This window comes from Rana temporaria, chromosome 2 (assembly GCF_905171775.1).
Source record: "Rana temporaria chromosome 2, aRanTem1.1, whole genome shotgun sequence".
NCBI classification, from domain to species: domain Eukaryota; kingdom Metazoa; phylum Chordata; class Amphibia; order Anura; family Ranidae; genus Rana; species Rana temporaria.
In genome coordinates this window covers 28,686,386-28,714,096 of record NC_053490.1, presented here as the reverse complement: position 1 = coordinate 28,714,096, position 27,711 = coordinate 28,686,386, and the positions used below count along the sequence as shown (strand labels likewise).

Here is a 27,711-nt window from a genome sequence, read left to right as displayed (position 1 = left end):
AAACAGGTACAATCAAAAATCAGATAGATGCCAACTGGAGGCATTGCATGAAGGCTAGAAAACCACTCAACGATAATGCAAAGACATTTTCAGAGGGGAACGAGCAGTACCTAGGTGTGCCACTGGGGTTTACACTTGCATTAACTTCCAACAGGAGAGCAAAAATGGCTAACCGAGCCATGAAACCATAACACCGGGTTCTCCCTCCTACCACCCACCCCAAAGGGGAGCTGTCAGCGAACGGAGGGGGGCCCCTAAGCGGGCAACTATATCTGTATCTACGTATGGTTCTATCCTGCACCGGGGCAGAAAGAGAAAAGAGAGAGAAAAGAACAAGAAGAGGAGGGGAGGAAGGGGGAGAGGAGGGGCCACTGAGGGTATGTTAACGCAGTCGAAAGCAATCCAACCACATTAGGGGATGAATTAACAGATTAGTGGGGTACACCAGTAGGGGCTGCAGGATCTGCAGGGTCCCAGGACTCTCTGTAGTGAATCCAGCAAGCCCAAGTTTCCATAAATTTTACATGAGTGTCATGTGCACGATGTATGAGCTGTTCCATCTCTTCAATTTTCATCACCCGAAGGTGCCACTCCAACACAGTGGGGGGAGTGACAGATTTCCATCTCAGAGGGATACACTGGGTGGCTGCATTAATGAGGTGGAGCGCCAGTGATTTACGATAACAAGATTTTGGCAAGGTCGTGTGGTGCAGCAAATATTGTGCTGGGGTGAATTCTAGATGGTACGAAGTGATCCTAGTGATGAGACCATGCACCTCTTTCCAGAACGGTTGCAGCACGGGGCAATCCCACCAAATGTGGAGGAGCGAACCCGGATCAGATCCACACCTCCAGCACTCAGGGGGTACCGTCGGAAAGATCTTATGTAACTTGTCAGGAGTGCGGTACCAACGGGAGCAAAGTTTAAACCTGTTTTCCTGCACTGAGACGTTAACGGAGCCTTTGTGTGTGTGTTCCAGGACATTGGCCCAATCGTCATCCGACAGGTCCACGGACAGGTCTGCATTCCATGCAGACCTAAACGTAGGCGTAAGGGCCGACCTGGATAGCAACATGGAGTATAAAGACGATATCAGATGACGTTGGGGTTCCTGCGAGCTACATATGCGTTCAAATGGAGTCAGACTCCTGGACCACAGCGTCGGTGACCGAGCCTTACCCAGGAAATGCCTAATTTGCAAGAATTTAAAAAACGGGATGGCTACCTGAGGTAGGGCCGCCGTCATTTCCGAAGGATCGAGAAGGGTGTCATCACGAAAGAACTGGCCAGCCCTTACCTGGGTAGGGTCAAAGTCTGCAGTCGGGTCACGCAATTTTAAATCCGGCGGAAAGTCGGGGTTGTGGCACAGAGGGGTCATGGGTCCAGGCGAGGGGTTCAGATTGAACATGCGGCAGACAGCCTTAAAGTTCAAGACCGTAGGCCCAATTAAAGGGTGGTCTAGACACGTTTTAGGAACCGATTGCGGCTCAATCCAGGGCAAATGGGAAACTGGAGAAATGTGTTTTCCACCGCTACCCAATCTTTGTTAGTTTTGTGAAGGTGCCAGTCTACAATCCTAGTATTGTACAAAACGGTTCGCAATGTCCTCCGTCTTTGTGACCGAGCAGCCCGATGCGGAGGTTATAGTGTGTATCGTTTTTCTTCTGAAGAGCTCTCGCTAGGAGTTTCCCTGACTTATTCCCGAATTCGTAGAATAGCTTATTAGATAGAGCGAATTTGCGTTTCATCGATTTCTGGAGTTCCTCCAGGAGGTCCTCCCTCGCCGCAAGCAGGTCAGTGTGTGTTTGGTTCGCCAGCGTAAGCTTGTGCACTCGTTCAAGCGTTTTCACCCGCTCAGACAGTTCAATTATACGCGCTTTCCTAATCTTATTGCGCTTGGCGAGCAAGGATATAAACACCCCCCTAACCACACATTTATGATAGACCACCATAGAGGAGGAGGAGTCATCCGTAGTGTTCTCGATAAAATAATGAGATAAAGCTTCAGTCACCTGTCTGGAATTTTCGGGGTCGAGTAACAGGGAGTCGTCCAACCTCCAGATCCTAGATCTGGTGTGGTGTGAGGGAATCGTCAGAGTAACAGAGATAGGAAGGTGGTCCGACTGCACCATTGGTTCAATGGTAGCATCCGACAGCCAAGTGAGATCATTCTGTGAAAGAAAAAAATAGTCCAACCGGGAATATTTCTTGTGTAAAGGGGAGAAGTATGTGAAATCCTTTACGTTCGGGTACAGTGTTCGCCATGTGTCGTGGAGTGTGAGTGTGGTCAGCTGTGATTTTATCACGCGCAAGGCCCTGTATGTCAAGCAGGAGGCACCGGTAGACGTGTCTAGGGAAGGGGTTAACGGGACATTAAAATCTCCCCCAACCAACAGCGTACCCGACTGGAACGCAGTTAATTGATAAAAAACAGTGCGGAAAAAGGAAACTTGCTGTGAATTCGGGGCATATACATTGGCAATTGTGAAGGGGATATCGTGCAGCGTGCCCTTAATAAAGAGGTAACGGCCAGGGGTCAAGTCCCGGGGAAAAAAGTGTGGGAACTCCCACCCAAGATCCACTCCCCCACCAAAAAAAATGGATACGCTCATATGCATAATTACTAAACCGCAAGTTCTTTCTAAATCCCGCGATAACTCGCAGCAGACCTCTGCAATGTCTCCTGGGAACAATGACAAAAGCTCCCAGGAGACATTGCGGCATCGAGGAAGTGACGGAATACCCGCACACTACCTGATGAATCCATATACAGAAAGCGGCCAGTAACATAAAGAATTACTAAGGTTCGCCTGCCCCTGACAGTGACTCGAGCTGGGCATCGCCGCTTAGTGAAGGATTGGTTTGGGCGGCTCGGCTGCTCTCGGCTACTCTAGTCCTGCAAAGGGAACTGAGTTCCTGCTGTGAAAAAAGTGCAGGAACTCCGTTCCCACGCGTTCCCGCAGGACTTGAGCCCTGGTAACGGCCCTGAGGGTCACGTTGGACGTCCGACACCTGAAAGGGGCACAGTCTCGAAATCAGGATGGACACCCCTTTGGATTTAGCAGTGTCATTGGAGGCATGGAACACTTTCGGAAAGTTACGATTGTGCAGTTTAGGGACATCATCAGTCCTGAAATGGGTTTCCTGGAGTAGAACTACATGGGGCCTCTCTTTCCACAGAGCATGTAGAACCTGGGAGCGCTTTTCAGGGGCATTAAGGCCCCCGCACATTCAGGGAGTACAGTTTAAGGCGAGAGAGCGGTTGCCCACCAGGCAATACGTCTGGTGGGGAGGCCGTCGAACCGGCCATGATCTCCGGACAGTGACCCGGGGAGGGGGGGGGTGGGGGGAGGAGGGAGAAAGAGAGAAGCAGAGGATGAGGAGAGAGGAAAAAAAGGGGGCCTGGGGGGGAGATGAACAGGCCCACTACTACAACTAACCGATTAAGTGAGCGGGCGCTGCCCAGTCACTTAGAGCTTAATGCTGCAATCGGTGGGGTACAGAGTGCACAAGGGTCCCACACCCGACAACGGGTAGTAGAACCACTGCACACCACTGTTGTGGGGTCGGTCAAGACCTAGACAGTGTATAGCACTAACGATAGGAGAAGAATATATACAAGGTGATACAAACGAGCGGTACACCACCACCCCAGAACGGAAATCCTGTTAGCTATGGAACACAATTCCAATACTTGTCGCAGAACTGAGGGGAACAGATAATCCAGTACATTTTAGTGGACTAAAACTAATTTTAGTCGTCTAAAATCTAATGCGTGTTATTAAATTGTAATACATTAGTTAACAATTTTCTACAATTTCCAAACTCATTCTATACCGCTGGAGTGAAAAATCTCATATGTTATTATTTATGGTATTGAGGTATGAACGTGCACTACAGACCAGTGTTAGTTTTGAATTCATTTCAATTTAGTTTTAGGCCTCGTACACACGACAGAGTTTCTCGGCAGAATTCAGCGAGAAACTCGGTCAGAGCCGGATTCTGCCGAGAAACTCTGTCGTGTGTACACTTTCAGCCCGATGGAGCCGCCGAGGAACTCGTCGAGAAAATAGAGAACATGTTCTCTATTTTCTCGTTGTTCTATGGGAGAACTCGGCCCGCCGAGCTCCTCGGCGGCTTCAGGGCTGAACTCGCCGAGGAACTCGATGTGTTTGGCACGTCGAGTTCCTCGGCCATGTGGACGAGGCCTCAGTCTTAGGGGCAGATCCACAGAGAGAGTACGCCGGCGTATCTACTGATACGCCGGCGTACTTTCGAATTTCCCGCGTCGTATCTTTAGTTTGGATCCTCAAATCAAGATACGACGGCATCTGGGTTAGATCCGACAGGCGTACGGCTTCGGATCTTAGATGCAATACTTCGGCGTCCACTGGGTGGAGTTTGCGTAGTTTTCCGCGTCGGGTATGCAAATTAGCTATTTCCGACGATCCACGAACGTACACGCGGCCGTCGCATTTTTTTACGTCGTCTCTAGTCGGCTTTTTCCGGCGTATAGTTAAAGCTGGTGTTTTGCGGCGTATAATTAGACTTGCCATGTTAAGTATGGCCGTCGTTCCCGCGTTTAATTAGAATTTTTTTTTTGCGTAAGTCGTCCGTGAATCGAGATGGACGTAATTCACGTCTATGTTAAAAAATGACGTCCTAGCGACGTCGTTTAGCGCAATGCACGGCGGGAAATTTAGGGACGGCACATGCACAGTTCATTCGGCGCGGGGACACGCTTCATTTAAATGAAACACGCCCCCTAATCGCCGATTTGAATTCCGCCACCAGAGATAGACTACGCCGCCGTAACTTACGGTGCAAAATCTTTAAGTATTCGAAGATAACACAAGTAAGTTACGGCGGCGTAGCGTATCTCTGATACGCTGCGCCGGGGCAGATCTTTGTGGATCTGCCCCTAAGTCTTTTGACTAAGATGCCATTTTAGTTTTAGTCGTATTTTAGTCACCTCAATTGTTTTAATTTTAGTCGCATTTTAGTCGACCCAAATATAATTCATTTAGTCGACTAAAATGTCGTTTTAGTCAACAAAATTAACACTTGTCCACAACAGGACTTCAGAGCTGAATGCATTGCTGGCAGATCAACAGGAATTTTCCTTTCTTTCAAGAACTTTAAATGGAAAAGGAACGTGGGGAAATGTGTATGCATTGCAGAACTGTACTGCATGTGTTTTTTTCTTATTTTGCCCAGATGTGCATTTTAAGGAGACATTTTCACTAAGCCCACATAGCTATGGTTGGATTCTAAACGAAACTATCAGTGAACTCAAAAACTGAGAAACATTAGGGTCTGAACCAGAATAAGGATTTTCAGTCCAAATCGAATTTTTTTTTAAAGTCTCGTGGCTGAAAATAAAGACCCTTGTCTATGTTCGAAGCCTAAATTGGACCCTTTCTCTCCTATCCAATGGGGTTGATTTACTAAAACTGGGGAGTTCAAAATCTGGTTCAGCTGTGCAAGGTAGCCAATCAGCTTCCAACTTCTGCCTGTTCAATTAAGCTGATTGGTTTCTATGCAGAGCTGCACCAGATTTTGCACTCTCCAGTTTTAGTAAATCAACCCCACTGTTTCCTTAGGGGTCAATGCATGAAAACATTTATTGTTTCTTATAGTAACAATCAACCTTCCAATGCCATTGTAGACAAAAATGAATCAAGAATTCTGATTGGTTGCTATTCGTGGCATATTTTTTATGCATATTCCCTGTGATGTTCTTTTATTGTTTACACTAATCTGTAGAAATTTTTTTTTTTTTTTTTTTTTTATGTTATTTTTGTATTTATTTTTTCTGAAATTCGGGAAATTCTAAAAATTATTATTTTGTTTCATTCGTTTTTTTTCGGAAATTCAGGAAAATCTTTAGGCCCATTTCACATTGGGGCGTTTTTCATGCGGTACATCGCTAAAAATAGCGCTGCTATACCGCATGAAAAATCATGCCCTGTAGTCTTCAATGTGAAAGCCCGAAGGCGGTGCGCTAGCAGGAACGCTCCAAAAGTCCTGCTAGCCGCATCTTTACCGCGGTATAGGAGCGGTGTGTTCACCGCTCCTATACCGTGCCTTCCCATTGAAATGAATGGGAAAGCGCGGTAATACCGCGGTATTAACCCTTTTTCGGCCGCTAGCAGGGGTTAAAACCTCACCGCTAGCGCCCGAATATCGCGGTAAATACGACGGTATAGCCGCGCTACAAATAGCGCGGCTATACCGTCACCGCGGCTGCACGCCTCAGTGTGAAAGCAGCCTTAGTATTTCAAAATTTCCGAAAATCTGAATTTCCAAAATTCGGAAAATAAAAATTCGGAAATTAAAAAATTCGGAAATTAAAAAATTCGGAAATCCGGAAATTCTGAATTTTCGGAAGTCCCGAAATTAGGAAATAAAAAAATGTGTTAATACGAAAATTCGGAATTAATGAATTTTCGTTAAAAAACTAATTAGAAACTAAACGAATTGCTACTGTACATGTCTACTAATCTGCCTTATTTCCTTTTCCTATTCTTTCTCAGGCTACAAAGTCCAAAAAGCCCATCATGTTGCCGGTGACGTTCATGGATGGAACAACAAAAACGCTGCTCACTGATTCGGCCACCACAGCGAAGGAGCTCTGCAACGCATTGGCTGACAAAATCAGCCTGAAGGACCGTTTTGGCTTCTCATTGTATATAGCGTTGTTCGATAAGGTATAGAGCTGTTCAACCCATTCCCGCCTTCAATATGCATATAAACATTCCTCAAAGCCCTGTGTCCAGCTGATGATTGGGAATCAGTAAGGTCAGGTTCACATATGTGCAAATTGGATGCGGTTTCACCGCATCCAAATCGCATGACACGTGACTGTGACTGGATCTCAATGGAGCCGGTTCACACATGTCCAGGGCAGCCTGGATGATTTTTCTAAAAGGGCCCTGTGCATTTTTGGCTCTGGTTCGGGTGCAAATTCAGGCTTAAATTCGGACCTGATTCTCACCTGAACCAGTGAACAGAAACACATCAGACCTGGGCTGAAAACCGAATCCGCACATATTTGAACCCAGCCTAAAGCCTCATACACACGATCGGATTATCCGATGGGAATAGTGTGATGACAGGCTGTTGTCGGATAATCCGACTGTTTGTATGCTCTATCGTACAATTGTTGTCGGATTTTCCGATCGTGTGTATACAAGTCCATCGACAAAACTCCTAAGTACAAACACGCATGCTCAGAAGCAATGCTAACCATAACACAACATTAGCAGAAGTGGCCCAAAGGGTGGCGCTAAAGAGCTGAAAAACCACATAGTTTTGTGTTTATTGGCCAACAATTGTGTGCCGTTTGCATGCAAGACAAATTCCCGGCCAACGCCCTTCGGACAAAAGTCCTACGCTTTGTCCGCGGAAAATCCGATCGTGTGTACGAGGCTTTAGAGTGGTCACCAATCATTTGATCATTATTGTGTGTCGTGTATGCATACTGGAGGATTCATTTGGAAAGAAATGGTATTACTTTGCAGAGACCACTGCAGCCACTAGATTGCAGTGTGCCTCTGTTCAATACTGTACTTGTCTGATACAATTATAGTATACAGAAGTAATGAATTAAAGTGATGATAAACAAATCTCATACCTGCCAGTTTTTATCTAAAAAATGTAGCTATTTTTTTTTATTGTACACCTCTTTTACAGAGTCAATGATTGTCATTATTATTGAATCATTAAATATAGTACGAGCATATCAGTAAGGAATATGTTTTATGTATCTAATTTGTCAGATATTTTGGGATGAAGAGATCTTTACAGTATGTCATCTGTTTACTAGGTGTCCTCTCTGGGCAGCGGGAATGATCATGTGATGGACGCTGTGTCTCAGTGTGAACAGTACGCCAAGGAACAGGGGGCACAGGAGCGCAATGCCCCATGGAGACTTTTTTTCAGGAAAGAGATATTCACCCCCTGGCATGATCCTACTGAGGACAATGTAGCTACCAACCTCATCTATCAGCAAATTGTCAGAGGGGTGAAGTTCGGAGAGTATAGGTGTGACAAGGTGAGTTTTACCTTAATTATCTAATATATTACATTTTGTAGTTTTTTTGTATATATATATATATATATATATATATATATATATTTTTTTTTTTATATATATATTTTTTTGTCAGTACATTTTTGTTGAGTTTTAGAAGACATACAAAACATTCCGCTGTTAGCGGGTATTCATGGAGTTGTACTAATCAACATAAACCAAGAAAAAGGCGAGAAAACAAAGCAGAACAACATATTTGTTGGTACACCGATAGTCCACAAGAGTTCAATTTGTTTAGTAAAAGGGTCAAGCTTACAATATATTACAAGTCAGGCCTCGTACACACAACCGTTTTCCTCGACAGAATCCATCAAGAAACTTGGTGGCAGAGCTTTTCTGCCAAGGAAAACGGTCGTGTGTATGTTTTTCATCTAGAAAACTGTCGAGGAACTCGACGAGAAAAAAAGTTCTCTTTTCCTCGACTGGAGTCTCAATTTCCTCGTCGTGTTTCTCGTCGGGCTGGTTTACGACGAGAAACACGATCCTGTGTATGCTAAGAAACCCGCGCATGCTCAGAATAAAGTATGACACCGGAGCGCACCTTCGGTAAAAGTAGCATTTGTAATGGAGATAGCACATTTGTCACACTGTAACAGTCTGAAAAGTGCAAATCGTCTCTCACCAAACTTTTACTTAACACGCAGTAACATGAGATTAGCAAAAGCAGCCCCAAGGGTTGTGCCAGTGGAATCGAACTTCCCCTGACGTCTTATGTGTTGTACGTCACCGCGTTTGAGAACGAGGAGATTTGGTCTTGACAGTGTGTACGCAAAGAAAGCTTGTCAAGATTCTGGACAAGCCTAACAAGGAACTCGTCGAGGAAAACGATGTTTCATTTACGACGAGTTCCTCGGTCGTGTGTACGAGGCCTCAGCATAAGTCATTTGGCAATACAGACATTCCAGGGTTCCCATAAGGAATCAAAAACGAATACCCTACCATGCCACAATGCAAGAGATATGAATTCATAAGAATGGTGAAATTTAATGACCTCTGAAGGATTGTCAGCATATTGGGCTTTCCATTGCTTGGCAATCGTAAGTCTGGCATCAATAAGTGTATGCATAACCACTGTGCAGAAGGACCTGGGTATATTGTTGATTTTCCAGATTCAGGATGGCCAAGGCAGGACTAGGTGGTAACCAGTGGCAACCCATACATACAGGGCGCAGGGGCGCCGCCCCCCTAATCCACGCACTCGCCCCCTAATCTACATGCAGGACGCCAGATGCATGAATTGCAATAGGGTTTTTTTTATTTTTTTAAGCATATGATTAGAGCATGAGACAAAAAGGGTGGGCTCTGCACCCTGAGCCCACCCAGTTGTGTGACAATAGCAAATTAATATTCACTATTGTCTTTCTGATTCTCCTCCAAGCCAACCAGGAAACCAGGAAACGGCTCCTGAGACCCGATTGGCCAAGGAGTCTTAGGACTCCCAATCGTGTCTCAGGACACACGGGCCAATGGTATCTCAGGACACACTTCCTGGTCAGCCCAGAGGAGAACGGAGAGGAGAATGGGCCAGCCCTTCATTCCCCCTGCCTCCTATGTTAAGACTCGTCTCCGCCGTCGCCTTCTCATCCATCGAACGCCCGTGGGGGGAGGGGGCATTGGTTTGCTTGCAGCAAAGTCCGCCATTCATCTCCCGCGCAGGGGTTGCTTGCAGCAATCGCCGCCTTTCCGTCCATCCGGGGGAGGGGGGGTGGAAATAGCCCCCGAAATGTTTAGCACCAGCCGCCACTGGTTGTAGCAGTATACCAGTCATATGTAAAACATTTTTGGAATATTTTCCTCCAGTAGCCAACACTACATTTACAGGACGATGGCACACTAAATTTAACATTAAGTTGGCTTCCTCCTTTGGGGTTATTACAGCCTCCACTCTTCTGGAAAGCCGTTTTCGCAAGATTTTGGAAGGAGCCAAAAGAGCATTTTAGGTACTGATGTTAGATGAGAAGACCTGGCTTACAGTCAACTTCCAATTCAATCTAAAGCCATTCAGTAGGGTTGAGGCCAGGGTTTGTGCAGGACACTCAAGCTTCTGCACACCAAACTCATTATACCTTGTTTTTATAGAGCTGGCTTTGTACATAGGGACACAATCATGCTGTTGCTAAAAGGCTGGAAGCACACAATTGTCTAAAATATGTTTGTATACTTAACAGTACCCTTCACTGAAAACACTTGAACTTAACAATTTGAAGGCTTGCCAACATATTTTTGGACATAAAGGGGCAGATCCACAGAGCGAGTACGCCGGCGTATCTACTGATACGCCGGCGTACGTTCAAATTACCCGCGTCGTATCTTTAGTTTGAATCCTCAAACCAAGATACGACGGCATCTGGGTTAGATCCGACAGGCGTACGGCTTCGTACGCCTTCGGATCGTAAATGCAATACTTCGGCGTCCGCTGGGTGGAGTTTGCGTCGTTTTCCGCATTGGGTATGCAAATTGGCTATTTCCGACGATCCACGAACGTACGCGCGGCCGTCGCATTCTTTTACGTTGTCTCTAGTCGGCTTTTTCCTGCGTATAGTTAAAGCCGGTGTTTTGCGGCGTATAGTTAGACTTGCCATGTTAAGTATGGCCGTCGTTCCCGCGATTAATTTGAATTTTTTATTTTTTTTTGCGTAAGTCCTCCGTGAATCGGGATGGACGTAATTCACGTCTATGTTGAAAAAAAATGACGTCCTAGCGACGTCATTTAGCGCAATGCACGGCGGGAAATTTCGGGACGGCGCATGCGCAGTTCATTCGGCGCGGGGACGCGCTTCATTTAAATGAAACACGCCCCCTAATCGCCGATTTGAATTCTGCCGCCAGAGATAGACTACGCCGCCGTAACTTACGGCGCAAAATCTTTGCGAATTCAAAGTCTGGCAAAGTAAGTTACAGTGGCGTAGCGTATCTCCCATACGCTGCGCCGGTGCAGATCTCTGTGGATCTGCCCCATAGTGTACATCCAGAGTGTTTTTACCTCACCAGGAACTATCTTTTCTGTATTTAAAATTAGGCTCCTATTTTGTGACCCTTGAACAGAATTACTTTTCTATACTCTCCAAATACTACTGACCAGTCGCCACACATGAAAATCTAAAACTCTTATTATTGCAGGAAGAAGATCTGGCAGAACTGGCCTCCCAGCAGTACTTTGTGGACTACGGTTCTGAGTTGATCATGGAGAGACTATTAAATCTTATACCTTCCTACATCCCAGATCGAGAGATAACACCATCCAAGAACGTGGAGAAATGGTCTCAGTTCATAATTGCTGCACATAAAAAGGTATCATTAAGGCATCTGTGTAAGAAAAACATTTCATCTATCACTAGATTCACAGCTTTCTGTGCATGAAAACCACTGGGCTCATAAGGGTTCACAGGTGAGCAGACCTCTCACAATGAAAAACAGGTGGTGAAAAATCTTCCCAATCACAAATTATGATATGGAGACAGACAGTGCCTTAAAGTATTTAAATTCTCCACATTTTCTCATGTTACAACCAAAAACGTAATTGTATTTTATTAGGATTTTATGTTATAGACCAACACAAAGTGGCACATAGTTGTAAAGTGGAAGGAAAATGATAAATGGTTTTCCAAATTTTTACAAATAAATATGTGAAAAGTGTGGCATGCATTTGTATTCAGCCCCCCTGAGTCAATACTTTGTCGAACCACTACTAAGTCTTTTTGGGGATGTCTCTACCAGCTCTTCACATCTAGAGAGCGAAATTTTTGCCCATTCTTCTTTGCAAAATAGCTCAAGCTCTGTCAGATTGGATGGAGAACGTCTGTGGACAGCAATTTTCAAGTCTTGCCACAGATTCTCAATTGGATTTAGGTCTGGACTTTGACTGGGACATTCCAACACATGAATGTGCTCTGATCTAAACCATTCTATTGTAGCTCTGGATGTATGTTTTGGGTCGTTGTCCTACTGGAAGGTGAACCTTCGCCCCAGTCTCATGTCTTTTGCAGACTCCAACAGGTCTTCTTCTAAGATTGCCCTGTATTTGGCTCCATCCATCTTCCCATCAACTCTGAACAGCTTCCCTGTCCCTGCTGAAGAAAAGCATCCCCACAACATGATGCTGTCACCACCATGTTTCACAGTGGGGATGGTGTGTTCAGGGTGATGTGCAGTGTTAGTTTTCCGCCACATATAACGTTTTGTTTTAGGCCAAAAAGTTAAATTTTTGTCCCTTCTGACCAGAGCACCTTCTTTCCCATGTTTGCTGTGTCCCCCACATGGCTTTTCTTAAACTGCAAACAGGACTTCTTATGGCTTTATTTAAGCAATGGTTTTCTTCTTGCCACTCTTCCATAAAGGTCAGATTTGTGGAGAGCATGACTAATAGTTGTCCTGTGGACAGATTCTCCCACCTGAGCTGTGGATCTCTGCAGCTCCTCCAGAGTTACCATGGGCCTCTTGGCTGCTTCTCTGATTAATGCTCTCCTTGCCCGGCCTGTCAGTTTAGATGGACGGTCATGTCTTGGTAGGTTTGCAGTTGTGCCATACTCTTTCCATTTTTGAATGATGGGATTGAATAGTGCTTCATGAGTTGTTCAAAGCTTGGGATATTAGTTTAAACCTAACCCTGCTTTAAACTTCTCCACAACTTTATCCCTGAACCGGTCTGGTGTGTTCCTTGGCCTTCATAATGCAGTTTGTTCACTAAGGTTCTCTAACAAACCTCTAAGGGCTTCACAGAACAGCTGTATTTATACAGAGATTAAATTACACACAAGTGGACTCTATTTACTAATTAGGTGACTTCTGAAGGCAATTGATTCCATTAGATTTTAGTTAGGGGTATCAGAGTAAAGGGGGATGAATACAAATGCACGCCAAACTTTAAAGATATTATTTTTTTATATGTAAAAATTATTTATAATTTTCCTTCCACTTCACAATTATATGCCACTTTGTGTTGGTCTATCACATAAAATCCCAATAACATACATTTACGTTTTTGGTTGTAACATGACAAAATGTGGAAAATGTCAAGAGGTATGAATACTTTTTCCAGGCACTGTGTATGACATTTGTTGTCAGATAAAAGAGGTGCAAGCAGAACTATATCAGTAAGCTGCAAATAAGGTGACAATGCGTGACCTGTCAAGTAGTGGTGGAGGAAGCAGTTCTGGGTCATTCACTTTAGGGGCAATGGTACTCCACCGTGGTGAGACCATAGCTCAATAAATTTCTACAATACCTTCAATGGTCCAACACAAAAAAAGTTAATATTAATACAAAAAAAAGTGGAGGAATACATTACATTTTGAGGATATTGTCTGCCCCATTTTGTCCTGTCATAGGGCCCTCTCGGATCATTGTCTCCTGCCCTAGGAGCGGACAAATCCTCTTGTTAACCATCTAGATGGTTATTTATCACTATACTACATAATCTGTAACTACCTTATTACTTAAGCCTCAACTTTTTTCTCTTGCTGACATTTGGGTTATATACTGTACCCGGTGTAAAGCCTCGGACACACGACCGAGAAACTCGACAGAATCCATCAAGAAACTTGATGGGAAAGCTTTTTTGCAGAGGAAAATGGTCGTGTGTACGTTTTTCATCGAGAAAACTGTCGAGGAACTCGACGAGAAAAAAAGAGAAAAAGTTCTCTTTTTCCTCGATGGGAGTCTCAATTTCCTCGTCGTGTTCCTCGTCGGGCTGGTTTTTGACGAGAAACTCGAGAGTGTGTATGCTAAGAAACCCGCGCTTGCTCAGAATAAAGTATGAGACGGGAGTAAAAGTAGCGTTTGTAATGGAGATAACACATTTTTCACGCTGTAACAGACTGAAAAGTGCAAATTGTCTCTTAACCAACTTTTACTTAACACGCAGTAACATGAGATTAGCAAAAGCAGCCCCCAGGGTTGTGCCAGTGGAATCGAACTTCCCCTGCCATTGTATGTGTTGTACGTCACCGCGTTTGATAACGAGGAGATTTTGTCTTGACAGTGTGTACGCAAAGCAATCTTGTCGAGTTCCTCGGTCGTGTGTACGAGGCCTTACTGTTTATGTTTAAAGATCATTACAACCTTGTTTTGCGTACTTTGCACCCCCTTTAAAGGGCCTTGATATTATCCAAAGTAGTCCATACCAACTACTTTACAGTCAACGAAGCATGAAGCCTCGTACACCCGACCGAGAAACTCAACGGGCAAAACACACCGTTTTCCTCGTCGAGTTCCTTGTTAGGCTGTCGAGGATCTCGGCGAGCCAAATTTCTCCATTGCCGTCGAGGGAAAAGAAGACATGCTCTCTTTTTGGCTCGACGAGATCCTCGACAGTTTGCTCAACGAAAATGTACACACGACCGCAAAAAAATATCTCCCAGCAAGATTCTTGCTGGTTTTTGCCGAGAAACTCGGTCGTGTGTACGAGGCCTAAGACTTTCTCTATGTAAACCTGTACAGAAACAAGGAACTCACCTGTTATACCCTTATTGCATAATATGTACGATTATTTTGTCATTTGTTACACCTTTATATTTCAATAAAATTGCAAGGTAAAAAAAAAAGTGGAGGAATGCAAAATGTGTACATAAAACACAGCAATGTACAGGAATTAAAAGAATACTATACTTTATACCGTAGCAGCATAATGCACAGGACACCATGTGCTGTGCTGCCCTGCATTGCAATGCACAGCAATGCACATGTGTTTTCAAGGTGCATTGTGATGGCATTCACAATGAATGCCACCGCAACGCAACAGCACACGGAACATGCATTACCATCCATTGCCCATGTTGACATTGTACAGCAGGTGTGTGGTGAGACCAGGGCTTTTTTTTCTCGGAAAATAGGTGCAGGAACTCAACCACGACTCCCCCCAAAAAAAAACTTACATAGACACACCCTCCAAACCTCATCACATAGTGGATTAATAGGTTAATAGTGTGGTCAAATTTCACTAACAGTGGGAGGATCCTAAGGGGCATTACATACAGATTGCAGTGTTGGGGTGTGGGGGGTACACACAGAGTGCAGGGTTCGGGGGTGATCCAGAGCCATCTTTAAGGCAGGGCAAAAGGGCACAGTTGCCCTGGGCCATCATGATTCGGACTTGTGTTTACAAGTGATAGTGGTGGGCAGGGAGCAGAGGGCCTGAGCCAGAGGTGGTGGAACTGAGTTCCAGCAAGTTCCAGCTGAAAAAAAGCCCTGGGTGAGACTAATATTTGTTTTCATTAAAATAAAAGCAAGGTGTTAGCTGGATTTTTTTCCCCCTAATGCGTTTTCCATTGTAATCAATAAAAATGCATGTGCATTGTTATGCATCTTTGACAGCTACTATAATGCATTTTGTTTCAAAAATCATTGCATAATGCACATCGGTGATGGGCATTCTAAAGCATGTGCTGACATATGTTTTTTTTTGTATAATCAGTTTTTATTGTTCAAACAACCAAGGACATGCCATGTCGAACAAAACGTAAGGCACATGATTATCGACCACGCAGGGTCAAAGAATTACATTGAATAATGAACATGTCAAACACGGACACACATAACAAGAAACAACACTACAATAAGAAACAGAACAGCAAAAAGAAGAAGAAAAAAAAAACCCATATGAAGGAAGGGGAGAGGAAGGGGGTAGGGGGCAGAGGGGTAGGGCCTGAGGAGGGGCCGACTCCAAAAGAAGAAGGGGAACCTGAAAGGGGTAAGCCCCTGTGGTCCGCGACGGGGGCAGGGGGGGGGGCTGACATACGTTTTGATGTTTCCTTATTGATTTCAAGCATCCATTAAAAGAACGAAACTGTGAATTCAGCTAACACTTTACTAGTGTTTATATAAAAAATATATTAGTTTGGCCACACTCATTACAATCCACTAACATTCCAAACATAATAAAACAACTGCATGATGGGTGAATGATGTGGGGACAACATACAATGACAGCCTGAAATGTAGTGCCTCCCTTTCACTTGTCAACCTCACAATTCCACCATCCACTGTCCTTCCATCAGTAGAGATCCACTATCGGAGATGACCCTCCAAGATGGGGCTCCACTCCTGGGCCACTCCACACAGGGCCAGATTCTTATATGAGATACGACGGCGTATCTCCAGATACGCTGTCGTACCTCTAAGTTACCCGGTCGTATCTATGCGCCTGATTCTTAGAATCAGTTACGCATAGATTTCCCGTAGATCCGACTGGCGTAACTGTGTTACACCGTCGCATCGTAAATTCATATTTACGCTGGCCGCTAGGTGGCGCTTCCGTCGAATTCCACGTTGAATATGCAAATTAGCTAGATACGCGAATTCCCGAATGTACGCCCGGCCGACGCAGTAAAGTTACGCCGTTTACGTTAGGCTTTTCCCGGCGTATAGTTACCCCTGCTATATGGTGGCGTAAGTGCGGCGTACCAATGTTAAGTATGGCCGTCGTTCCCGCGTCGAAATTTGAAAAAGTTATGTCGTTTGCGTAAGTCGTCCGTGAATCGGGCTGGACATCATTTACGTTAACGTCGAAACCAATGACGTCCTTGCGGCGTACTTTGGAGCAATGCACACTGGGAAATTCCACGGACGGCGCATGCGCCGTTCGGGAAAAACGTTAATCACGTCGGGTCACAGTACATTTACATAAAACACGCCCCCCGATTTACGCTACGCCGCCACAACTTACGGAGCAAGGGCTTTGAGAATACAGCACTTGCCCGTCTAAGTTGCGGAGGCGTAACGTAAATCGGATACGTTACGCCGCCGCAAAGATACACGCTCCTACGAGAATCTGGCCCACAGTCTGTGCATTTATTCCCTGCACTGCAGCCCATTGCCTGCAAAATTGTGGTTTAGGAGATATTCCCCCCGCAATGCGCCGGGGCAAGATGAGATCTCGCTCGGCGTGAACCAGGTAAGTGTTCCGAGGTAAGTATTTCATAATCAGCCAGTATGCGGTGCATACTGGCTGATTATGCATTTTGCCTTGCAGGTTTTAAAAAAAAAAAAAAAAGTTTATGCGGTTTACAACCGCTTTAAAAAGGCTTTGTGCACCTAGGAAATCAAGGCCCCCCACAGCTCAGTAGGAGAGAGGCCTCGGCCCAAGGGTTGAGAACCACTGCTTTAGGGAATATCTTATTCCAAATCATTTGCATAGTTGGTGCGTCTTAATTCAGTATAAAAAGTCAAGTGTAATAAAAAGAAACAAGAATAAATAATCACTAAAATACTTTTCTTGCCATTCCTTTTTTTCTTGTGTGGATTTGCTCCTGACATCCAGTAATTCCTCCAGGCTTTCCCATGTAGTCAGTTTGAGATAACTATGTCTTAATCCGTGTATAAGGTTCTTCTTTTTGAGCAACCCATGTATGTTTGTTTTATCTTTGTAGGGCATTTATGCACAGAGGAGATCCGATGCCCAGAAGGTGAAGGAGAACGTGGTGGATTTTGCCAGATTTAAGTGGCCTTTGCTATTCTCTAGATTCTATGAGGCCTTCAAGTTCTCAGGTATATTGTATGTGAATTTACAATGAACATATTGCAATAGAGTATTTGTGTGTTTTACCTGTGTGTGGCCTTTCCCAATCTCTTTACCCCAGAGGAATCCATGAAATCATTTTAGGCTAAAATTAATTTATTAGGGGACAGTGAAAAGAACTGTCTTTATATTGGGGACCAGTGGGAAGAATGCCCCTCCAACCGACAGTGATGGTCACAATCAGGGCTTTTTTCCTCGGAAAATAGGTACATGAACTCGATCAAGACCCCCCCCCCCCCCCCCCGTCCACTGTCCCTTCCCTTACACACACCCTCCAAACTGCATCAAATAGTGGGTGTGGTCAAATTTCACTAACAGTGGGAGGGTCTTAACAGGGTCATTAAATACCAGAAGTGCATTATGTACAGAGTGCAGAGTTCAGGGAGAGGGTAACACACAGACTGCAGAGTTCAGGGTGTGCTACGTAAATAGTGTAGGTTTCAGGGATGCGCTACATACAGAGTGCAGAGTTTAGCAGTGCGCTACACACAGTGTGCAGAATTCAGCCTTCTTCCACAGCTGCTTACCTCTGCATCCCCCATCAACCTCTCACGTTTACACCTCTTTAACTCTGACCTCTGCATGAAACACCCCTCTACTGCCCCCGTCTTCTCCCCATCTCCTTAAAAGCTCCACCATTTTCCACATGTCTTATTTTTGTTGCTGTATTAAGCTGAAGCACCCAGCCAGCTCTAGTACTTTCCCGCATACTGTAAGTGGCTCTACCTCTCTCACTTGCGGGGAGATCATCCAGTGGTGATGTTGGCATTTGCACTGCACCCCGTATACCTGCATCTTCCTTGTCCCCATCCTTCACTCAGTGCGAGCCACTCAAGAGATGTGATCTGTGGGGCTGTTGTAAGCAGAGAAGCCCGACTTTTGTGTTTTCAAGTAATAGTGGTCAGCAGGGAGCAGAGGGACTGACCCAGAGGTGGTGGAACCGAGTTCCACCAAGTTTCAGCTGAAAAAAGCCCAAATCATTGGCGTCATGCTGCTGGCTCTGCCAAGCTGCAATGGTCTTGGAATTATGGAGAAATCATTAGATGGGAGGTCGATCAGACACAGCTCAAGAAAACTCTAGCAACCTCTTGAGGAACCCTATTTTAAAATGGCTGGGCTAGTATGACCTCTAGGGGTTCCCACACTGGAGAGAATAGTGATCTACTCAGACAGTAATATAAGTAATATAAGCCTTCAACATATCTCTGAAATAAGGGAAAATGTTGAAGGGTTGATTAGGTCAGGTAAGTATGAGAGGGGAAGAGGGGGAGAGAGGGATCACTGCTCCAGGTGGATCTCTGCAGACAATTAGAGGAACCTCTCAGGAATCCAAGGTGCTGGCAATGCACAAGGCAGGATACAAAAAATGGAGATAAATGGACAGCCGCACTCCAGGGAAACTTAAAAAAGTAGTCTTTTATTCATAAAAACTGGACATGCAAATCCAAAAAATACAGTCACAAGAAGGGACAGCCGACGCGTTTCGCACACTGTTAGTGCTTAGTCATGGCTCATATGAGTATGAGAGGGACTGCTGCACACAGAAGGCTTTTTATCTTAATGCGTAGAATGCATTAAGAAAAAAAAAAAAAACTTCTGCCTTTACAACCACTTTAAATTGGTGCTTAAAGCACCACACTATACAGTACACCATACAGTAAAAAAAAATGCTTAATTTTTTTTTAATTCAAAGCAAACTCACCCATCCATGTCTCCATGCTTTATTTTGGGGATTGTAAAACCTTTAACACGTATCTGTAACTTGTCATTCCAAACTAGCTAATTTCCAAACAAAATGAGAAAAGCAAAAGTCATACATCTGTATAAATCAGGGAACAGACACCATTTCACAAACTACGGGCCTGTGTCATTACTACCTCAATTCTTCAAAATTCTAGAAAAACGTTTTTAATAACTGGCTGGACAAATTTATGGACAATCATAAATTAACCACTTCCGCCAGACCCGCTGATTGGCTCCCTCGCCGTGCAGCAGTATCTCGTGCACGAAACAACGTACAGGTGCATTATTTTGCGCAATAAAGCTGCCCTGCGGAATTATATATGTGTTGGGTGGTCTCTAAGTGGTTAAACAATAAACAAAGTAACATCACTGGCATTAATAGACTCAATTGTGGAAATCGCTAATTTAGTAGACCAGAAACTCTGTATAGTTGAGATATTCAAAGATCTAAAAAAAAAGTCGACACAATAAACCATGACATATTATTTAATAAACCAGAATGTTATCGGGGGGTAAAGTGTTAGACTGAGTGAGGAGTTATTTGACTAACAGCAATCAGTTTGTAAAATTAGGATATTATTGTTCATCGTGTTTGGACCTTAATTGTGGCAACCCCCAGGGGTCAGTGTTGGGCCCTAAATTGTTTAATGGTTTAATGTTGATAAATGTAAAGTTATGCACTTGGGGACTAAGAATATGCATGCATCATACATACTAGGGGGAGTACAACTGGGGGGTCTGTAGTGGAGAAGGATCTGGGGGTCTTGGTAGATCATAAGCTCAATAATGGCATGCAATGCTAAGCTGCGGTTTCCAAAGCGAGCAAAGTCCTTTCTTGTATAAGAGAGGTATGGACTCCAGAGAGAGAGATATAATGTTGCCCCTGTACAAATCATTAGTAAGACCTCATCTGGAATATGCAGTTCATTTTTGGGCTCCAGTTCTCAAAAAGGATATCGGGGAACTGGAGAAAGTGCAGAGAAGGGCAACCAAACTGATAAGAGGCATGGAGGAGCTTAGCTATGAGGAAAGATTAGAGGAACTGAATTTATTCACTCTTGAGAAGAGGAGAATAAGGGGGGATATAATCAACATGTAAAAATATATAAGTGGTCTATATAGTGAACTTGGTGTTGAGTTATTCACCTTACGGTCAACACAAAGGACAAGGGGGCACTCTTTACAAAGAGGAAAAAAGATTTCATCTCCAAATACGGAAAGGTTTCTTCACAGTAAGATCTGTGAAAATGTGGAACAGACTCCCTCCAGAGGTGGTTCTGGCCAGCTCAGTAGATTGCTTTAAGAAAGGCCTGGATTCTTTCCTAAATGTACATATAACTGGGTACTGACATTTATAGGTAAAGTTTATCCGGGGAATATCCGATTGCCTCTCGGGGGATCAGGAAGGATTTTTTTCCCCTGCTGTAGCAAATTGGATCATGCTCTGCTGGGGTTTTTTGCCTTCCTCTGGATCAACTGTGGGTATAGAATTGGGTATATGGGATTGTACGATATTATTATTGTTATTATTATTATTATTTTTTTTATGGTTGAACTGGATGGACTTGTGTCTTTTTTCAACCTGACTAACTATGTAACTATGTTTATTCTTTATATTAATGATTAATGTAAGGTATTAAAATTATTGAAGATGGTTTTACTTGCTTATGATACTAATATTTTTTGTTCTGGCAGCGATTTTTGGTCTCCAATACAGGTGATCAATACAGAATTGAGTAAATTGAAATTACGATTTGATAGAAATAAATGTATTATTAAACCTGAACAAAATAAGAGTAATCTTTTTGGTAAACTGCAGAACTAACACACAAATAGATATTCAGAAGGAAGGGGTTTATATCAAAAGAGCTAATGAAATTTCATTTCTTGGGGTGATAATAGATGATCAAAACTGCTGGAAATCACATGTTCAGCCAGCAGCCCCAGTGCCGGGATAGGCACTTTTAAATGTGGGTAGCCATTTGGCTAAGTTTTATCTCTGCTCATTTTTTAACCACTTGCCCACCGGGTTAATTCTGGCACTTCTCTCCTTCATGTGAAAATCACAATTTTTTTGCTAGAAAATTAATCAGAACCCCCAAACATTATATATTTTTTTTTAGCAGACATCCTAGGGAATAAAATGGCAGTCATTGCAATACTTTTTGTCACACCGTATTTGCGCAGCGGTCTTACAAGCGCACTTTTTTTGGATAAAAATCACTTTTTTGAATTAAAAAATAAGACAACAATACATTTTGCCCAATTTTTTTATATATTGTGAAAGATAATGTTACGCCGAGTAAAATGATACCCAACATGTCACGCTTAAAAATTGCGCCCGCTCGTGGCATGGCGTCAAACTTTTACCCTTAAAAATCTCGATAGGCGACGTTTAAAAAATTCTACAGGTTGCATTTTTTGAGTTGCAGAGTAGGTCTAGGGCTAGAATTATTGCTCTCACTCTAACGATCGCGGCGATACCTCACTTGTGTGGTTTGAATACCGTTTTCATATGCGGGCGCTACTCGCATATGCGTTTGCTTCTGCGCGCGAGCTCGTCGGGACGGGGCGCTTTAAAAAAAAATTTTTTGGTTTTCTTATTTATTTTTATTTAGTTTTATAATTTTTTACACTGAAAAAAAAAAAAAAAATTGATCACTTTTATTCCTATTACAAGGAATGTAAACATCCCTTGTAATAGAAAAAAGCATGACAGGTCCTCTTAAATATGAGATCTGGGGTCAAAAAGACCTCAGATCTCATAATTAGACTTAAATGCAAAAAAAAAAAAAAAAAAAAAAAAATGTCATTTTTTCAAATGACAAAAAAAAAAATGTTTCTTTAAGAGGCTGGGCGGGACTGACGTTTTGACGTCACTTCCGCCCAGCAGAGCTATGAGGACGGGTGAAGGAGATTTCTCCTTCAGTCCCGTCCCCGCTCAGCTGCCGGACACATCCGATCCCCTCCGCCGCTACCGACGGCTCCGGTAAGCGGCGGAGGGCGCGGGAGAGCGGCGGGAGGGGGGGGGGCCCTCTCCCGCCACCGATAACGGCGATCTCGCGGCGAATCCGCCGCGGAGACCGCCGTTATCGTGTACACCACCGCCCCCTGAAAAGATGAATATCTCGGTTGTGGCAGCAGCTGCTGCCGTTATCGAGATATTCAACTTTAAAAAGAGGACGTCTTTTTGACATGGGGCGGTGGTCAAGAGGTTAATAAACAAAATTACGCAATGGATGTTTCCATTGTTATTTCATATCCGGCCGAGACCTTTAAGGAGGAATTCGCCTTAGGCCTCGTACACACGACCGTTTTCCTCGACAGAATCCATCAAGAAACTTGGTGGCAGAGCTTTTTTGCCGAGGAAAACGGTCGTGTGTATGTTTTTCATAGAGAAAACTGTTGTGGAACTCGACGAGAAAAAAAGAGAACAAGTTCTCTTTTTCCTCGACGGGAGTCTCAATTTCCTCGTCGTGTTTCTCGTCGGGCTGGTTTACGACGAGAAACACGATCGTGGGTATGCTAAGAAACCCGCGCATGCTCAGAATAAAGTATGAGACGGGAGCGCACCTTCGGTAGAAGTAGCGTTTTGTAATGGAGATAGCACATTTTTCACGCTGTAACAGACTGAAAAGTGCAAATCGTCTCTTACCAAACTTTTACTTAAAGCGGGGGTTCACCCTATAAACGCAAAAAAAAATATTTTTTTTTATTCTACCATAAAATCAGGCATTATAGCGCGAGCTACAGTATGCCTGTCCCGATTTTTTTATCCCCGTACTCACCTTGTACTCGTACATCGAAGATACCGACTCCCCTCGGGGAATGGGCGTGCCTATGGAGACGGAGGATGATTGACGGCCGGCTCTGGCGCGTCACGCTTCTCCGGAAATAGCCGAAATAGGCTTGGCTCTTTACGGCGCCTGCGCACAGCCTGTGCGCAGGCGCCGTGAAGAGCCGAGACCTACTCTGGCTGTCTTCGGGGAGAGTGACGTGCCAGGGCCGGCCGTCAATCATCCTCCCTCTCCATAGGCACGCCCATTCCCCTCGGGAGCCGAAATCTTTAATGTACGAGTACACAGTGAGTACGGGGGTAAAAAAATCGGGACAGGCATACTGTAGCTCGCGCTACAATGCCTGTCTCGATGGAAAAATCATGTCAGTGAGGGTGAACTACCGCTTTAACACGCAGTAACATGAGATTAGCAAAAGCAGCCCCAAGGGTTGTGCCAGTGGAATCGAACTTCCCCTGCCGTCGTACGTGTTGTACGTCACCGCGTTTGAGAACGACGAGATTTGGTATTGACAGTGTGTACGCAAAGAAAGCTTGTCAAGTTTCTCGACAAGCCTGAGGCCTCGTACACACGACCGAGGAACTCGTTGGAAAAGACACGACGAGTTCCTTGTTAGGCTTGTCGAGGAACTTTGCGTACACACTGTCAAGACAAAATCTCTTCGTTCTCAAACGCGGTGACGTACAACACATACAACGGCTGGGGAAGTTTGATTCCACTGGCACAACCCTTGGGGCTGCTTTTGCTAATCTCATGTTACTGCGTGTTAAGTAAAAGTTTGGTAAGAGATGATTTGCACTTTCAGTCTGTTACAGCGTGAAAAATGTGTTATCTCCATTACAAACGCTACTTTTACCGAAGGTGCGCTCCCGTCTCATACTTTATTCTGAGCATGCGGGGGTTTCTAAGCATACACACGCTCGTGTTTCTCGTCGTAAACCAGCCCGACGAGGAACACGACGAGGAAATTGAGACTCCCGTCAAGGAAAAAGAGAACTTGTTCTCTTTTTTCCTCGACGGTTTCCTCGATGAAAAACGTACACGCGACCGTTTTCCTCTGCAAAAAAGCTCACCCACCAAGTTTCTTGATGGATTCTGTCGAGTTTCTCGGTCGTGTGTACGAGGCCTAACAAGGAACTCGTCGAGGAAAACAATGTTTCATTTACGACGAGTTCCTCGGTCGTTTGTACGAGGCCTAATATCTCCATTTCAGCCTATGTGAGCAGGCATTATGCTGCATAAGCTCTCATTGACTCTCTTTTTGAGTAAAGGCCCTTTCACACGGGGCGGATCAGTAATGATCCGCCTCCGTGTGTCCGTAAGCTCAGTGGAGATCGCTCCATATATCCCCACTGAGCCGGCGGCTGACAGGGCGGTCTCTGCACACTGTGCAGGGACCGCCCTGTCTTTTCTCCGCTCTCCCCTATGGGGGGATCGAATGAACACGGACCGTGTGTCCGTGTTCATCCGATCCGATCCGCAGACGGAAGAAAAAATAGGATTTTGTTCCGTCTGCAAAATCGGATCTTTGTGGAGGCGGGTGATTACGGGTGTCAGCGGATGTTTATCCGCTGACACCCGCAATCACATAGGGACCAATGTATGTCCCTTTTTCATCCGCAAACAGATGGATGAAAAAGCGCACATACGGTCCGCACGTCTGAAAGGGGCCTAAAGGAGTCGATGTGCTCTGGTAAGCAGAATACTTATCCAGTCACTTTGGGTGTTTATTCAAGTTTGGTGAAGGATCACTTCTCTATCAGTATATCACAGCAAGCACGGAATGGACGTTTGGTGTTTTATGGACTTTGATTTATTATCATAATATTTTTTGTGCTTAAGATTGGGACTGATTATTATTTGCACTAATTGAAATTTCACAATTTTTTTTAATCATATGTTGTTTGATAATGTTTTGTGCACATTTGTTTATTTGATAAGGATTAGTGACTTCAGCAGTGCAGTCCTATGATTTTCATTGTTATTTTTATGAATTACTAGCTGAATACCCGGCGTTGCCCGGTCTTCCTATCTTAACCTTTTGGGGAGGAAAATCATAGTAATAGAAATATACCCATCTTTTATATAAGGGTGTAGGTAAGGGTTAATTTAACTGTCATGTATTTTTATTTGGCATATAAGTAATATGTGTACCAGGTATTATTGAAATATCTCCAGGCGTACAGAAGTTATGTGGGAACATACATTTCCCATTGATTTGCATGGGACTTTAAACAAAAACCCAGACCCTCACAAATGGGGGTAGTTTAGGGATAAATTAACTATCCTATAGTTTAAGTGGACATACTGTATAAGTAACATGTGACCAAGTGTTATCGAAATATCTACAGCCGTTTGGAAGTTATGAAGTAACATGTATTTCCCATAGAGTTGAATGGGACTTTAAAGAAAAACCCCGACCATGACAAATGGGGGTGGGTAAGGGTTAAACCACCTATCCTATGTTTGTTGCTGACATATAAGTAACATGTGTGCCAAATTTCATGTTAATATCTTTAGCCGTTTGGACGTGATGCTGGAACATACATACATACATACATACACACACAGACACGCACACACACGTTGAGTTTTATATATATAGATTAGCGCCCCCTATCTTTTACCCATATCACTAGGAGCATTCACTCTTTGAGGGGTGCAGCTTATTTTATTTACTACTATTTATTTATTCACTTGGAGCAGAGTTTTCACCCTTTATCATGTTTTTACAGATTGTAGATATATAATCTCTTTGCTTTGTCTGCACAGGACCGAGTCTACCGAAGAATGATGTGATTGTCGCCGTTAACTGGACCGGGGTCTACTTTGTGGATGAGCAGGAGCAAGTTCTTCTAGAACTTTCCTTCCCTGAGATCACCGCTGTATCCAGCAGCAGGTATTTGGTCTGGGGACAGCTGTGAACCTATAGACACCTCAGACATTGTTAGGAGTACCTGGGACATGAGCGTACTGTAAATCTGGCGATCTTGTGATTCAGGACAGATGACACTGGTTTAGGGGGGGCACAGAACACTACAGGGAGGGGTGATGTGAAGGGGGGCAGAGGGCACAGGACACTGCTGTGGGAAGGTGGGGGGCACTAAAGTGGGGGGGGATGTGTTGTGAAGGGGACAGAGGGGAAGAGGACACCACAGTTGGGGGGGGGGGATTGGGGTGATGTAAGAAGACACTGCTTTGGGGGGCACAGGACACTGCTATAGGGTGAGGGACTGGCAGAGAATACTACAGTGGGGGGGGGGGGGGTGATGTGTAGAAAGGGCAAAGGAAACTTGCTTTAGGGGGGCACAGGACACAGGGGGGGGACAGAGGACATTACATGGGGGGGTTTAAAGAGGGGCAGAGGACACTACAGGGGGGGACACTGCTTTGGGGGGGGCACAAAACACTGTGATGGGGGGCAGAGGATCCTACAGTGGGGGTGATGTGAAGGGAGGGAGAGGGCACTGCTATGGTGGTCACAGAACACTACGATGAGTGGAGGGTAAGGTGAAGGGGGCAAAAGACACTTCTATGGGTGGGGGGGGGAAGCAGAGGACACTACAGAGTGGGCATTCTGTGAAGCCGGGCAGGACACTGGTATGGGTATGCAGAGCAAGAACACACTACTGATGTGAAGGGGAGCAGAGGACACTACTGTGGGTGGGGGAGGGCACGGGACACTATGCTGTGTTTTTATTGGGGGCTTGATGGTTATTTTTATTTTAGTTTTTTAAAGGGCGACCCCCCTCCCCGCTTACCTGGGGGTCTTTGATTTCCTCCATGTTGTCCAGGTTGATTTATACCTCTGAAAGGTTGCATACCCCTGCTTTAGACTACGGTTTAAAAAGTTATACAAAGAGCCAATATAAATGTCCTAGTACCTGAGCACATAGATATGTAGGAGATGCCAATACTGATTTTTTGTATTTATTTTTTAAAGTGGAAACTTTGGGGGTTGACACTCTGATCTTAGCTTCATGGCTTCAGCAGCCCAAAGTAGAACTACAGTGGGGATCGAAAGTTTGGGCACCCCAGGTAAAAATTTGTATTAATGTGTATAACGAAGCCAAGGAAAGATGGAAAAATCTCCAAAAGGCATCAAATTACAGATTAGACATTCTTATAATATTTCAAAAGTTAGATTTTATTTCCATCATTTACACTTTCAAAATTACAGAAAACAAAAAATATGGCGTCTGCAAAAGTTTGGGCACCCTGCAGAGTTAATATCTTGTACTGCCCCCTTTGGCAAGTATCACAGTTCGTAAACGCTTTTTGTAGTCAGCCAAGAGTCTTTCAGTTTGTTTGAGGTATCTTTGCCCATTCTTCCTTACAAAAGTCTTCCAGTTCACTGCTCTTTTAAGGTCTATCCATAGATTTTCAACTATGTTGAGGTCAGGAGATTGTGGAGGCCATGGCAAAACCTTCAGTTTGTGCCTCTTGATGTAATCCCCCGTGGATTTTGAGGTGTGTTTATGATCATTATCCATTTGTAGAAGCCATCCTCTCTTTAACTTCAGCTTTTTCACAGATGGCATCAAGTTACCATCCAAAATTT

At 44.3% G+C, this 27,711-nt stretch overlaps 1 protein-coding gene across 1 annotated transcript in view; it reads left to right on the top strand.

The window, feature by feature from the left end:
• Window positions 1-27,711, top strand: part of MYO7A (myosin VIIA) — a 304,325-nt gene that overhangs the window by 191,395 nt on the left and 85,219 nt on the right. Inside the window, exons 29-33 of the mRNA XM_040339989.1 lie at window positions 6,538-6,711; window positions 7,830-8,057; window positions 11,217-11,387; window positions 17,462-17,579; window positions 25,923-26,049. Coding sequence (XP_040195923.1) covers window positions 6,538-6,711; window positions 7,830-8,057; window positions 11,217-11,387; window positions 17,462-17,579; window positions 25,923-26,049 — 818 coding nt within the window. The remainder of the gene's footprint in view (window positions 1-6,537; window positions 6,712-7,829; window positions 8,058-11,216; window positions 11,388-17,461; window positions 17,580-25,922; window positions 26,050-27,711) is intronic.